Source organism: Ammospiza caudacuta, chromosome 1 (genome assembly GCF_027887145.1).
Source record: "Ammospiza caudacuta isolate bAmmCau1 chromosome 1, bAmmCau1.pri, whole genome shotgun sequence".
NCBI classification, from domain to species: Eukaryota; Metazoa; Chordata; class Aves; order Passeriformes; family Passerellidae; genus Ammospiza; species Ammospiza caudacuta.
In genome coordinates this window covers 625,297-640,497 of record NC_080593.1, presented here as the reverse complement: position 1 = coordinate 640,497, position 15,201 = coordinate 625,297, and the positions used below count along the sequence as shown (strand labels likewise).

General features: G+C 49.3%; 1 protein-coding gene across 1 annotated transcript in view; it reads left to right on the top strand.

Annotated features, from left to right (window-relative positions):
• SCAP (SREBF chaperone) overlaps window positions 1–15,201 on the top strand; it is a 58,903-nt gene that overhangs the window by 15,556 nt on the left and 28,146 nt on the right. The window contains exons 3-4 of the mRNA XM_058809883.1: window positions 5,499–5,625; window positions 9,282–9,439. Of these exons, the coding sequence (XP_058665866.1) occupies window positions 5,499–5,625; window positions 9,282–9,439 (285 nt within the window). The remainder of the gene's footprint in view (window positions 1–5,498; window positions 5,626–9,281; window positions 9,440–15,201) is intronic.

The following is a 15,201-nucleotide window of genomic DNA, read 5'->3' as shown; positions in this document are numbered from 1 at the left end:
GCAAAATAAACCCCTTGTGATGATTTGCTCCCTGTTTGTAGGAAAGCTCCACTGTGTGGGCACAGACACAGGTTTTCCTCTGATTTGTGATGGTGCCAGGGCTGCTTGCACATCTCAGTTAAAAACCTCAAAGGGAGGATTTTCACAGATGGAAAAGCTCTGGGGTGGCTTCTCCTGGCTGGAACCCTTTGTGGTTGTGAGCAGCAGTGGGGACATTGCTTGCTGGGTTTTCACTGCTCCACAGGACCCCTTGTACCTTTCAGGGACACTTTTATTCTCAGGTCTCTTGTGCTGTAGAACTTGAAGCTCCTACAAGGCCCACCCAAGTGGTTCCTACATTTCTCTGTCTTTGATATGAAAGATATCAAAGACAGAGATATCCGGATATATCTTGCTGCTTGCGAGATAGCAAGCTCTGTGTTTTGGCTCCAGCTTTGCCAGGAGCAGCTTTCCAGTGGCATTTCTGCACCTGGAAGCTGCACCCAGCAAAGCCAGGCCAGGGTCCCATTGTGTCACTGTGTCACCTCAGGAATGGCTCCCAGGGTGGCTCAGGCTCCTCATTCAGCTCTCCCAGGCAGCAAATGCAGGAAAATGCTGCAGTGCCAGTGTTCACCCACAGAGCTGTGTTTGGGGAGGGATCAAAACGTGCTTATTCCCTTCTGAAATTCAGGATTTCCTGGAGAGCAGGGATCAAAACGCGCTTATTCCCTTCTGAAATTCAGGATTTCCTGGAGAGCAGGAGATCTGATTGGGGTCAGCTCCCTGGGTCAGGGCTTGGGGCTGCCCTGTCAGTGCTCAGAGCAGCTGAGGCTGCAGAGCAGGAGGGTTTTGGTAGCTGTGGGTTTGTGGGAGTGTCTGCACTCCTGAGTGCCAGTGTTTGAGGGCTCTGCAGTGACTGTTCCCTCCAGGCTGCAGAAATCCACCCAGGACACCGTCAGTGTGAGGAGTCTGCTTTCTTTGATGAGCTCCGGGAGCTCCTGGGCAAAGCAGAGCCTGGCCCTGGCAGAGAAGGTGGCAAAGGCCTGGTGACACCCGGGGAGCAGGAGAACGTCGGCAGAGAGAGAATCCCAGCCTGGCTGAGGGCTCTGGCCCCGTTAGGAGCCGTTTCTGGGGTGTTCCAGCTCCTGCTCTGGGCTGTGTGCATTAACCCCTGATAACGAGGGGTTAATTGTGAGGAGCGGCTTTGCTAATTAGGTCAGAACTGTTCTAGAGTGAGTCCTGCACCTGGGCATGTCAGGGGTGAGAGTGAAGGAATTGCTGCGTGGGTGCAGTGTGCTGCATGGGGACTGGTGCATTGTGCCGCATGGGTGCATGGTGGTGCACGGGTGCATTGCGTTGCATAGGAGCATGGTGCTGCCTGGGTGCTGAGGGTGCATTGTGCTGTTTGGCACGGGTCCCCTGATGGAGCTGAGTCGTGTGTGCTCTGTGGGAGCTCTCCTCTCTCCCGGCTGGGTGTCCCTGGTGCATCCCAGCCACCCTCAGCAGACCCAGGCCAGGAACAGCCTGAGCCCGGGGCAGGATCAGGGCCCAGCAGTGAGGCAGCAGCTCACCCAGGCAGCATTTCTGTGCAGCAGGGCTGGGCAGGAGCCTCAGCTCTGAGTGCAGCTGCACTGAGACCTGCACATGCAGGGAGCTCACAGAGCCATGGAACTGTTAAAGCTGGAAAAGGCCTTCAGGTCATGGAGCCCAGGCATTCCCCAGCAGTGCCAAGGCCACCGCTGACCCTTCCATGTTCCTGAAACAGGGCTAATAAATACAGACATCCCTGCAAACGAGGGTGGCTCTGGTACCCTGAGCTGTCAGAGGTGCACCAGCCCTGCCTGCTGTGCCTGGCACCAGGGAGAGCTCGTGGAATTCTGCTGCAGACAAATCATCTCAGTTACTGTGGCTGCCCTCCCCTCACATCAGCCAAACCCCACCGTTCTTGTGTGCAGACAGGTTTAAAAGTGAAATAAAGCTCAGGGTGCACTATTTATCCACCAGGGGCTCTGGCTTCAGGCAGGTAAGGGCAGTGCCCATGCAGGGAATAAGGTCAGTACAGTCTGGTCTGGTAGTTTTGGGTGCCTTTCCCCTTGGGAGGGTTTGTACAGACCCTGTGTTCAATGTCACTGAGACAAGACACAGCATCTCTGGCTTTGAGAATAAACAATACCCAAAGCAAAAAATCCTGGGACTCATTCTTGCTCTCCAATCCCAAAGTCTGAAAATCCAGGTTGGTCCCCACATCAGAGGGGGAGTTTTCTTGTTCTACTGTAAATCCCTTTGTAGGTGACACTCATTTTCCTCATCCCACTTGAGTGTCTCTGTGTTGGGATCTGCATTTTCCCCTGGAATGGGGGTGTCACCTCATGATGACACTCCATGTTCCTAGAAGGCTAATTTATTATTTTATGTTACTGTATTGTATAAAGGAGTGCCATACAGACAAGGTCACCAGCCTTGTCTGACAGCAGCCCAGAGGGGAACAGGTGACACATGGGGATGTGGCCACTGGGGTAGATATGAAATGCCAGTGTCACTCTGAGGAACAGCTTCTAGTTCAGGTGAGGATTGCAGGTGAGTCTGCAGCAGGTTTAGGGCAATTAAACAGGGGTTTGTTAATGAACTGAAGCACAGGTTCTGCTCCTGGAGTGTGTCAGAACAGGCTGGAACCAGAGCCCCTGGGGAGGTGTATGTGTGTAGATGTGTGCATACAGATTTATTTAGAATTATTTCTGTAAGATTGTATCACTCTTGCACAGTCTGTACTGTTTGTGGGGTAGCCAGAGGGCCTGAATTAGAGTCAGACTCTTCATGTTCAGATCCCCAGAGAGCAGAGTCTCCTCTGGGCTTCCAGCATGACACTGAACTGAGCAGTTTGTGCTGCACAGGAGAGGGGAATCTCCTTTCCAGGCAGAATTTGGAGCCCTGTGAGAGGGAAGCAGGGCACAGCCACCACCCACTCAGGAACAGGTTGTTGGTGCACTTGCCAAGGCTAAAAAGGCCCTGTTGGTGCCAGGTATGGGCCTGGCAGATCCCTCCCTGCTCAGCAGTGCGTTCCAGGCTGCTCTGTCCTGGCTGCAGCCAGGCCCAGAGCTTGTCCTGCTGGGAGCTGGTTCCATGTCATGGGTCGGCTCCTTTCCCCTTCCCTGAGCCTGGCAGCTCCTGCTTCCCTCTGCCCTCCGTGCCTGCATGTGCCTGGGGCTCTCCTGGCCCCCTGAGCTGTTTCACAGTCTGTCAGTGCTTGGCTGAGCACCTCTGCCTGCTCCTCCTCCTGTGCAGTTTGTGACAGTGCTCACAGGGCTTGTCAGGTGAGGGAAGAGACGAGAATGTTGGCTCCATGTTCAGAAGGCTTGATTTATTATTTTATGGTATATGTATTACATTAAAACTATACTAAAAAAAATAGGAGGTGAGTCCCAAACCAGCAGGGCCAGGCTCACACAAGGAGCCCCTTTCCCCTCCATGCTGAGCCATGGGCCAGGGCTGAGAGCTCAGGGAGAATCCAGAATCCCCTCCTGCTCTGGTCCCACAGCAGAGCTGCTCATCCCACCTGGAGTGAATCTGAACTGACTCCACAGTCAGACTGAATCTGAATTAAATCTGAACTGACTCCACAGTCAGACCGAATCTGAATTAAATCTGAGCTGACTCCACAGTCAGACCAAATCTGAATTAAATCTGAGCTGACTCCACAATCAGACCGAATCTGAATTAAATCTGAGCTGATTCCACAGTCAGACTAAATCTAAGCTGACTCCACAATCAGACCAATTGAATTATATTAGAATATATAAGGATATATCATATCCTATCATATCATAACATACTATATCATACTATAGCGTACTATACTACATTATACTACATTATTATATTATTATACTATACTAAAACCAATACAGTATATAATATATACTATATTATAGTATATAATACTATGCTATCTAAAGAATAGAGAAAGGATACAGACAGAATTTTCCGATTGAAAATGATTCAAATTCTACAAGAACATTTATTTTGACTCCTCCCAGCTCACGGGTGACTCACAGGGAATACCCCTCTGCAGAAGCACCTTCTGTGAATCTCAAGTGCTTTCCTTGGATTTCTGGACACAGCTGCCAACAGTGAAATCATTTAGGGAGAAAACAATTCCTCCTCAATCATCTGTGGAACGTGCTCTGCTTTGTTTATCACTTATGCTTGATCTTATTGTTCCTTTTTCTCTTCCCTGCCCTTGCTGAAGGAAATGTTAATAATTAGAGTATTTCTGTCAGAGCAATAAAGAGCAAATCTGACAAGCTTGGCTTCTGATTTCGTTGTTCTTTTCCAGCTGTTTGTTGTTCTCTCTGAGGCCTTGTGTTTAGATGCTGCTTGTTCCTCCATGGCCTCTGATGATCCAAGCAATCCCTAATGAAGGGGGCAGAGCCTTGCAGGAAAACAATTCCAAGGCCTTTCTATTTAATGTGTCAGTATTGCCACAAGATTCATCTACAAACAGGAAAATATATCAGGAATTGTAGGGCTACAAAAAGACTGAAGTTCTGATCTCCAGTTCAGTTTGGTGCTGACAGTTCAGATCCTCTGTGGATCTCTGTGTGTCAGCAGCCCTGCTTTTCCCACCAGGTCAATTCTGATTTGCTTTTAACCACTTTTGAGAACATTTGGGGGTAAAAATCTGATTCTAAACTCTCTGTAACCTCATTTCCTCAATTTCTGAGTAGTTCAAAGTTGAAAGCTCTGTTGTGGGATAGGAGCTACGATCACCAGAGGTTGTGGTGGCAAAGTGGCAAGAGGATCAAGATTTCACAGTTCTGGTGTCTCACTGCTGCTCTTAAAAATGCTTTGAGGACCAATGAAGCTAATGACAAGTTCTGGAAATGGTTTGAATTTAAATGAGGAAGAGCAGAGGGCTCTAAAGGCTTTGGGGCAGGGCAGCAGCCACTGGAACAAGGGAGTGTCTGGGCTTTGGGTGGGATGCACAGGTACTGAGCCATGGCCATGCTGAGATGGAGGGATCCAGGAGAGGCCCTGCAAGGTCTGCCCTTCTCCTCTCCCAGGGCTTTTCCATCCCTGTCCAAGGGAGGAGGACTCTGGAATAGCTTTGTGTGCCATGGAAGCCAAAGCCCTCTCTCTGTGCCTTCTGTCCTGCACAGCTTGTCTTTGCCAGTGGGCCTGCTCATTTTTTAAACTACTACTACTACTACTATTATTATTATTATTGCTTTTATTACTATTGCTTTTATTATTAATTATAATAATTATTATTGTTGTTGTTAAAAGTACTATTATAATTATCATTGTCATTATTATTATTTTATAAAGTAATACAAATTACTACTTTAATTATTATTATTCATACCACCAGGACAAAATTACTTCAGCATTTAGACCTCATCCTTGGGGCAGGGTTACCATTCTGGGGACGCATTCAGATATTTCAGGAAACGTTGAATTTTTTCTGCCTGTAAGAGTCCACGACCCTCCGCAGTGAGCATTGCCCGGTTGTGTCCCCCCAGCTCGCCCCTGCTGAAGCTGCCTCTGCCAGGGACGGGCCCCGTGGAGTTCAGCACCCCCCTGAAGGACTACGCTCCCCCCGGGGAGCAGGGAGCGCAGCCTGGGGAGCCCGGGGAGCGCCCCGACTGGGTGAGTGTGCTGGGGACACTGGGGACATCGTGGGGACACTGGGGACACAGCCATGCTGGGGACACAGCCCCTGGGGAGCCCGGGGAGCGCAGCCTGGGGAGCCCGGGGAGCGCCCCGACTGGGTGAGTGTGCTGGGGACACTGGGGACATCGTGGGGACACTGGGGACACTGGGGACATGGGGACACAGCCATGCTGGGGAGCGCCCCGACTGGGTGAGTGTGCTGGGGACATCGTGGGGACATCATGGGTACACTGGGGAGGGACACAGCCCCTGGGGAGCAGGGAGTGCAGCCCGGGGAGCGCCCTGACTGGGTGAGTGTGCTGGGGACATGGGGACACTGGGGACATGGGGACACAGCCATGCTGGGGACACAGCCCCTGGGGAGCCCGGGGAGCGCCCCGACTGGGTGAGTGTGCTGGGGACATGGGGACATCATGGGGACACTGGGGAGGGACACAGCCCCTGGGGAGTGCCCCGACTGGGTGAGTGTGCTGGGGACATCGTGGGGACATCATGGGGACATGGGGACACAGCCATGCTGGGGAGCGCCCCGACTGGGTGAGTGTGCTGGGGACATCGTGGGGACATCGTGGGGACACTGGGGAGGGACACAGCCCCCAGGGAGCGCCCCGACTGGGTGAGTGTGCTGGGGACATGGGGACATCATGGGGACACTGGGGAGCAGGGAGTGCAGCCCGGGGAGTGCCCCGACTGGGTGAGTGTGCTGGGGACATTATGGGGACACTGGGGAGGGACACAGCCATGCTGGGGACACAGCCCCTGGGGAGCCCGGGGAGCGCCCCGACTGGGTGAGTGTGCTGGGGACACTGGGGACATCATGGGGACACTGGGGAGGGACACAGCCATGCTGGGGAGTGTCCCGACTGGGTGAGTGTGCTGGGGACATCGTGGGGACATTGTGGGGACACTGGGGAGGGACACAGCCCCCAGGGAGCGCCCCGACTGGGTGAGTGTGCTGGGGACATGGGGACATCATGGGGACACTGGGGAGCAGGGAATGCAGCCCGGGGAGCGCCCTGACTGGGTGAGTGTGCTGGGGACATCATGGGGACACTGGGGAGGGACACAGCCATGCTGGGGAGCGCCCCGACTGGGTGAGTGTGCTGGGGACACTGGGGACATCATGGGGACACTGGGGACATGGGGACACGGCCCTGCTGGGGACACTGGGGAGGGGACACGGCCCTGCTGGGTCATGGCCGGGGGACACAGCCCTGCTGGGCTGCCCAGCACACAGTGGCCCAGAGCAGCTGTGCTGCCCCTGATCCCTGGCAGTGCCCCAGGCCAGGCTGGACAGGGCATGGGGCACCCTGGGACAGTGGGAGTGTCCCTGCCATGCCAGGGGTGGCACTGGGTGGCTCTGAGGTCCCCACAGCACAAACAGAGAATCAGACTCATTTTGTTCTTGCCTGCTGAGTCCTGTCGTGTTCCACCCCTGATTTGGGAAGGGAGAACAGAGTCTGGCAAAGCCCTTCTGTGGTAAGAAGGAAATGATGAATGTGACTCTGTGGTCTGGAAGGCTAATTTATTATTTTATGTTACTATATTAAATAAAAGAATGCTATACTTAAACTATACTAAAGAACAGAGAAAGGATACAGATAAAAGGCTGAAATATGGTAATGAAAAACCTGTGACTCTCCAGAGTCCCAACACAGCCTGACAGTGATTGGTCATTAAGTAAAAATAATTCACATGTTGGACAAACAATCTCCAACCACATTCCCAAGCAGCAAAACACAGGAGAAGGAAATGAGATAATATTGTTTTCCTTTTTCTCTGTGGCTTCTCCCCTTCCCAGGAGAAGAAATCCTGGGCAAGGGGATTTTTCCAGAAAATATGGCAGTTATGAGGCTTTTAGTTGTTGTTTTTTTTGGGTTTGAAGGCACTTGAGACAATAGTTTATGTTTGGAATTCAGTGTTTATTGTTTTTTCTTAGTAAAACAGTTTTATTACTGTGAGTTTGGCAATTTTTTATTAAAAGGCACAAAATCATTAACAATTTTTTGTTACAAGGTTTTTAGAGCCTAAACTATTTAATTAAGAGCTGACACACATTATTTTTTTAACTTAATAATTGATTTTAAAGAGCTTGCAATGCAGACTTTTTTACTTAATTACAAAATGCTATTTAAAGAAGAAGGAGGAAGAAGTGTGAAGAAGAAACTTAGGATAGCATTCTGTGTTTTCTATTTTGTTTTTATTTACAATATACTAAAAATCTTAAATTTCTCACTAAGTGATATACTTACGCTACTCTCTATAATTTATTTTACACTCTTGTGGATTCCAGTCTATCTTGAAGTTTAGGAAACTTTCTCTATGAATGAGGGTCAAAGTCAGTGTTCCTCCCAGAGCAGACAGAGAAATATTTTTGGTGCCATGGGTTTCCACATGGCAAAGGGAATTTTCCAGAAAATATGGCAGTGACACCGTCCCTGCTCTGGTTCTCTGGGAGCTCTCCAGTTGTGGGAATATTTAAAACCAGAGGGATTTAGGAAGGTATATCTAATGAGATATTACGAAGTTCTAAGTAATTTTCCAATTGAGTTTTCAATTATTATCTTTTTAGAACTCACTAAATATATTTTCTGTATTCTTTAGTGTAGTATCACATAGTTATACTATATTATATCACTTTATTGTACTATATTATACTATATATACTATATTCTTTACTATAATATAGTATAGTAAAGTAATAAATGAGCCTTCTGAGAACATAGAGTCAGATACATCATTCTCTCCCCTCGTCAGGGTTGTCCACATTTACAATAACAGACAAAGCTGATACAGAGATTCTGTCATTAGAAGGTATGAAAAGACACTTTTTTATTAGAAATCTACAGTTTTATAGAAACAATGGTGGACTTAAAACTTGATTGGTAAAGCCGTGATATTTTCTGAAAAATCCCTTTGCCACAATTTTTCTCCTGAGAAGGTGAGAAGCCTCAGAGGAAAAGGAAAACAATAATTATCTGCTGCTCTGGAATGCAAGAGGTGCATCTGTGATTGGTCCATGTTGGTTGTTTCTAATTAATGGCCAATCACAATGAGCTGTCTCAGACTCTCTGAGAGTCACAAGCTTTTGTTGTCATTTTGTTACCATGCCACTTCTTTCTTTGCAAGCCTTCTGATGAAATCCTTTCTTCTATTCTTTAGTGTCGTTTAATATATCAATATTAAACTATACTAATAATAATATTAGTATGGTTTAAGATAAACTATACTAATATTAATATTACTATGGTTTAATAGATAAATATTAAACTATACTAATGTTAATATTAGTATAGTTTAATATATCATTTTCTTCTAATATAATAAATATCATAAAATAATAAATCAGCCTTCTGAAACATGGAGTCAAGATTCTCATCTCTTCCCTCATCCTGGGACCAGTGTGAACAGCACCACAGATTGGTTTTTAGGAATCTTCTCTCACACTATTGGGAAACTATGACTAGCACACTCTGGAGAATCAAATCTGTAAACAGAGTTACAGAGAGAGAGATAATCATTGCTTTAATTCTTTTTCTGAGGAGACTTCCCAGGAGGACCCTGGGGCAGCTGTGTGTGTCTGTGTCTGTGTGTGGTCGGCCATGCCCTGACCCTGCCCCGTGTCCCCGCAGTACGTGGGTGCCCCCGTGGCCTACATCCAGCAGATCTTTGTCAAGGCCACCGTGTCCCCGTGGCAGAAGCAGCTGCTGGCCGTGGACGCGTTCCGCTCGCCGCTGGGCCGCGTCTTCCCGCTGGTGGAGGAGATCAGGAACCACGTTCTGAGGGACAGGTGAGCCCGGGGCTGCTGGGGCACACCTGCCTGCTGCTGTCACAGGATTGCAGGTGGCACGGGCATTGGCTCGTCTGGCTGCTGAACCAAACTGTGGCACTGTGGTGTGTCACCCCACAGACACTTTGGGCTGTGGGTGTGTGGTGTTTCACCCCACAGACACTTTGGGCTGGCTGGGTGTGTGGTGTTTCACCCCACAGACACTTTTGCCTGGCTGGGTGTGTGGTGTTTCACCCCACAGACACTTTGGGCTGTGGGTGTGTGGTGTTTCACCCCACAGACACTTTGGGCCGGCTGGGTGTGTGGTGTTTCACCCCACAGACACTTTGGGCTGGCTGGGTGTGTGGTGTTTCACCCCACAGACACTTTGGGCTGGCTGGGTGTGTGGTGTTTCACCCCACAGACACTTTGGGCTGGCTGGGTGCAGCAGCTGGGCCCGTGGGGACAAGTCCAGGGCTGCAGGAGCTCTGGTGGTGCTGGGATGGAGCTTCCCCCCATAACAGGGGCTGCTCCTCAGGTTTCCCTCTGGCGAAGAAGCTTCAAGGCCATGGTGAAGGAAAGGAGTCGGTTCTGCTGGAGGGTTTGGATGCAGAGCTTTATTCTGGCCCACAGGCCTCTGAATGCAGCACCAGCTCCAACAGAACTCCCTGAGCCCGTGGTTGCTGCTCCTTTAACCCCGGGGAGGGAAGGAGGGAAGGGATAGGGAGCCACCAGCCAGGTACAAGGGACAAAGGACACCTGGATGGCCCAGTGCCCCCCAGGGGTAGAGGGCATCCTTTGGATCTGCCCAATCACTCTGGAATGCCAGGACGGACAGACAGTGCTGGGGGGGGAAAGGAGAGGTGGCTGACACACCTGGGAGGGAATCATCATGGGAGGAACCCAGGTTCTGAGGTAAACCCTGAAATCACACCAACACTGGGCCAAGGGGATGGTGGTGTCCTACAGGTGGGATCCATCCTGCACCTGGGGCAGCTCACACCTGTGCTGGAGCATTCCCTGTGCTGCAGGTCAGGCCCTGGAAATGCTCAGGAATTCTCTGTTCAGAGCCCAGAGGGGCCTGTGAGGTGGTACAGGTGTCTCAGAATGCCCTCACCACCTCACCAGCTCCACATCACTGGGGTTCTGGGCCACTGCTGCAATCTCCTGCTGAGGAACCTTCTCCTGGCCTTCTTTGGCTGATTTTAGGACCAGTTTGTACCTGCTTTGCTTTATCCTGTTGCAGCCTTTGTACAACAGCAGCTTTCCTCAGCTCCCAGGTGTTTTCAGGGCAGTTCCCACTCCCCAGCCCCTTGATTGTTGAAATCCAAACAGATATCTCTGGGCTCACAGGTGACAGGCTCAGCACTCCAGGTGCCATCCTGGTCCTGCTGCTGTCAGTGGGACATTCCTGAAGGTGGGAGAACAGAACCACGCACAGATTGTCAGGGGAGTCCCACTTGTGGGGTGTTTTCCATGGAAAGGCTTTTCCTGAAACCTCTCTGAGATCACAAGTCTGTTTTTTGTGCCCACTCACATCAGTTTTGCACAATAAGAGGTGATTTGTTAATGTCCCCATGGCCCCTCTGTACTTTTCAGCTGACAAGACCCCACCTGCAAACAGAAATTCTTTCTTACTCCCATGTGGGGTCTTTATCTTTGTGCTGTTAACAGAAAGGGAATTAAATTCATCACTTAATGATGAATTTAGCTGATGATTTGTCCTTTTGGGAACCCCTCCTTCACCCCCAGCTGCTGCCCTCGGAGGTCATGTTTCAGAAATGCCATTTTTGCTTTTCAGATTTCCTCAGTTTTCCCCTCCCTGGCAGCTCCCCCAGCCTTGGCACTGACCTTGTGGCCGTGTTCTCTCCCCCTTATCCTGTGGGATAATCATTGTTGCCAGTTCCAGGCAGAAACAGCGAGCTCCCAGGCCTGTGCTGTGCTCTCGTTATCTCCCTTGTCTTCTCATTGTATTCTCATTATCTCCCCTGGCATTGCCCTTGATGAGCACTGATGCAACACAGAAACAAAATTATTACTTTTGTTATTATTCTTCACACCACCAGGAGAAAATTACTTCAGCATTTAGACCTAAACCTTGGGGCAAGGTTACCTTTTTGAGGATGCATCCAGATATTTCAGGAAACATCTAATTTTGAGATAAAGTCTGCAATTACCTTAAAATTCATAATGAAGTTCTTGTTTGTTGCCGGTAACAAAGCTGAGAGGAATAATTTTTTTACATGCAAACTGGCTTGTTTTGTGTTCTATTTTGTATTCTTTTCTATTCTGTTATGTATCTTTGATATTATTTTATATTCCAGGAGGGAGCTGCAGGTTGTTAAGTGTCCCTGGGCAGGTGTAGGTGTTAAGATGGGTGTGTTTGCACTGGCTGCACTGATCTATGTAAAGGTCATGAGTGCCCTGGGTCTGTGCCTTGCCCTAGCTGTGGGTTTGGTGTCACTGTGCACCCTCAGCATCCCCCAGGCACAGGGATGGCAGCCTGGCCTTATCTGCAGCATGAGCTCTTATCTCTGCCGCATTCCAGAGCTGATAAAATCCAAACCAGGGTCATCTGCTCCTCCCGGAGCCCTTTCCAGAGCCATCCCTGCATCAGTTCCTGTAAATGTTCACCCCCAAGGCTTTGGTCCCCATAAGCACCATTCTTTGGAAGTGTATTTTCCATTGCTTTCCTTTGGCAGCTGAGCCTTGTCCAGGTGTCGTGCCGTGAGCCATGGGGTGCACATTGTGCAGGGAGTGTTCCAAAGGCAAATGGGCATTTCTGAATGTCTGTGCTCGTGGTTTGTAGTTATCATAGAAGGGATCTCTTCTGGAGAGGGACCTTACAGAGGCTGCAGTTCATTTGCCATCCTGAAGCACCTTCCTGAGATGGGCCAGAGCCAGGCAGGCCTTAGCCTCAGACTTTGGCAGCAGTTTGAATTTAAGGACTCCCTCTGGCCCACGTGCTCTGGAGATGGCAAACGAGGTGTCTTTATAAAGTGCGTTATTTATTAAACAGACAGGAAATCACAGATGGAAGATGTTCATCGCAAACGCTCCTCAGTACAAAACTGAAGAAGTGCCAGTGGATTAGAGCATAACTTATTTATTTACAACATAAACACTGCAGATGTGGAGGTGCCTTTGTTAAAGCTGGCAAAGGAATCTGGATGGATGGATGGATGGATGGATGGATGGATGGATGGATGGATGGATAATTAGATTAAATAGATTGATAGATAATAAATGATAGATAGATAGATAGATAGATAGATAGATAATAGATACATAGATGATAGATTAGACAGATAGATAATAGATAGCTATAGATGATAGATAGATAGATAGATAGATAGATAGATAGATAGATAGATAGATAGATAATAGATAGATGTAGATATAGATACATAATGATTACTGATTTTAAAAAAGCTACAGTGACAAGGTATAGCATTAAGTGCAGAGTGTTCATGGTGGCTGAGGACAACCCAAACAAGTGATTTCACTTGTATTGTTACCAGTCTGTGTAGATCAGGATGTTCCCCTCATGTTAAAATCATAGGAAAGGTGGGATGCAAACGAGATCCAAGAAAAGCTCCTGGAGCTGATTTTTCAGTTGCAGTGATTGGAGGAGTTCAGTGATGGGTCAGTGACTCCCCTCACTTCCATTCATGGTTCTTAGCCCATTGTTCCTCAGTGAAGTTCAGCATTTCACGTGTCCTTGCTCACCATGTCAGGTGTTAGACAGCTCTGCAATAACCTGACCAATAACCTGGCCAAATGTGTGTGCAGCACAGAACAATTTGGTTGTAGCCCCAGGGCATCACAGCTGGAATGAAACTCAAAGCTGATTCCAGAATCATATGAAAATTCAGGTTACATTCAGGGGAAATGTTTTCCACCCCCTGTGACAGCCAGAGTGAAGAGATGAGCATTGTGAAGCAATGACTCATATTCACTGCAAAACTGCTGGGATAGACCATAAGCAAATATTAATCCAAACAGCTGAAAGCTCAAATGCTCTGGCACCTTAGCAATACTGAGCAAGATTTCACCACTGTGCAGATCTGGGCTGTCAGTCCTTCCAGAGGGAGCGTCACTCCAGCTGGATGAAGGCCTCTGGAAAATAAATTTGGTGTGAAATTCTCATTTTTCCTTTTCCTTTTCCTTTCCCTTTCCCTTTCAGTCTCTGTAGGGAGGTGTTGGGATGGCTGACAGATCAGGGTGCTGTGCAATTAAGGACATTATTCTGTAAGAGCCTGAATGAGGAATGTGGGACTGCAGGGGCTCTTCAAAATGCAGTTTATTGTATCCAAAATGCAGTTTCTTGTATCCAAGGTGTTACAGCAGCCCAGGGTGGTGGGTGACAGAGCTGTGCCCACAGCTGTCAGCTCCAGCTGCAGGCAGGCCTGGAGACCCTTTGGTTTGGTTGCATTGCATTATATACTTTGCTTTTGGTTACATTGCATTATATACTTTCCTTTGCTGAGCATCTTCATACAGCAGAACCAATCTATACCTTAACTATTATCTATAGCCTATCATAACTGCTATAATTACCATATTCATGTCACTGTTCTCCAGTCACTAAAAGTTAATACATTACAGTTTAAGCTAGAAGTTGTTTTTCAGTTTTCTTGCAGTGGAAAATTCTGAGACTTTTTTTCTATTTGCAACTTTGCTGACTTGTTTGCCAGTGCTATCTTTCTTGTTTGGGGTGGGTTTATCCTTTGCTCTAAGCCATAAAAACCCCTTCTAACTAACACACCCTTCGCCTCCTTGGTTATCCAGTGAGACTGGCCCAGCAATTCTTTTCTTCTGTATCAAAACTTGCTTCCATCTCTATTCCTCCATCAGGTTGCACATGCCAAAATCTTTCTGCCAAGCACACATATCTGTGAGACGTCCTTGTCAAACTTCCATCCTTGCCAAGAGTTCTGAACGTGACCATGCAGTGATTGTCACCGCAGAGCTCCTCAGTGCTGCAGCTCCAGCCGCAGCAGCTGGGTCAGTGCAGTGCATCCTTGTGCCCAGAGCTGCCTTTATTCACTCCCTGCAGTCTGTCAGTGACTCCATGGGTCAGTCCCTGCCTGTGCGGTGCTCCCTGTGCCCAGAGCTGCCTTTATTCACTCCCTGCAGTCTGTCAGTGACTCCATGGGTCAGTCCCTGCCTGTGCGGTGCTCCCTGTGCCCAGAGCTGCCTTTATTCATTCCCTGCAGTCTGTCAGTGACTCCATGGGTCAGTCCCTGCCTGTGCGGTGCTCCCTGTGCCCAGAGCTGCAGTTTTCGGGGGTGTCCGTGCCGCTCCCGGCTTTGCGGGGAGCCCCGGCCCGGGGAGCCCCGGCGTTACCGGAGCCGCGGTTCGGTGCAGTTCCGGCCGCCGCCACACGAGGGCGCCCTGGGGCGGCCGGGCCCGCTGGTTGGGAGCAAAACACGGACTGGAGCCGGGGTGTGGAGCGGAGCCTCCATCGGGGGCTCCTGGTGCTGTTAGAACCCAGAGGCACCCTGAACATCGGGTCAGAACCCACAGCCACCAGAACAGAACCCACAGAACACTAGGTTATAACCCACAGAACATCGGGTCAGAACCCACAGAACACCAGGTTAGAACCCAGAGAATACTGAGTCATACTCCAGAGAACACTGGGTCAGAACCCACAGAACATCAGGTCAGAACCCATAGAACATCGGTTTAGAACCCACAGAACAACAGGTCAGAACCCACAAAACACCAGGTTAGAACCCACAGCTACCTGAACATCAGATTAGAACCCAGAGCCACCC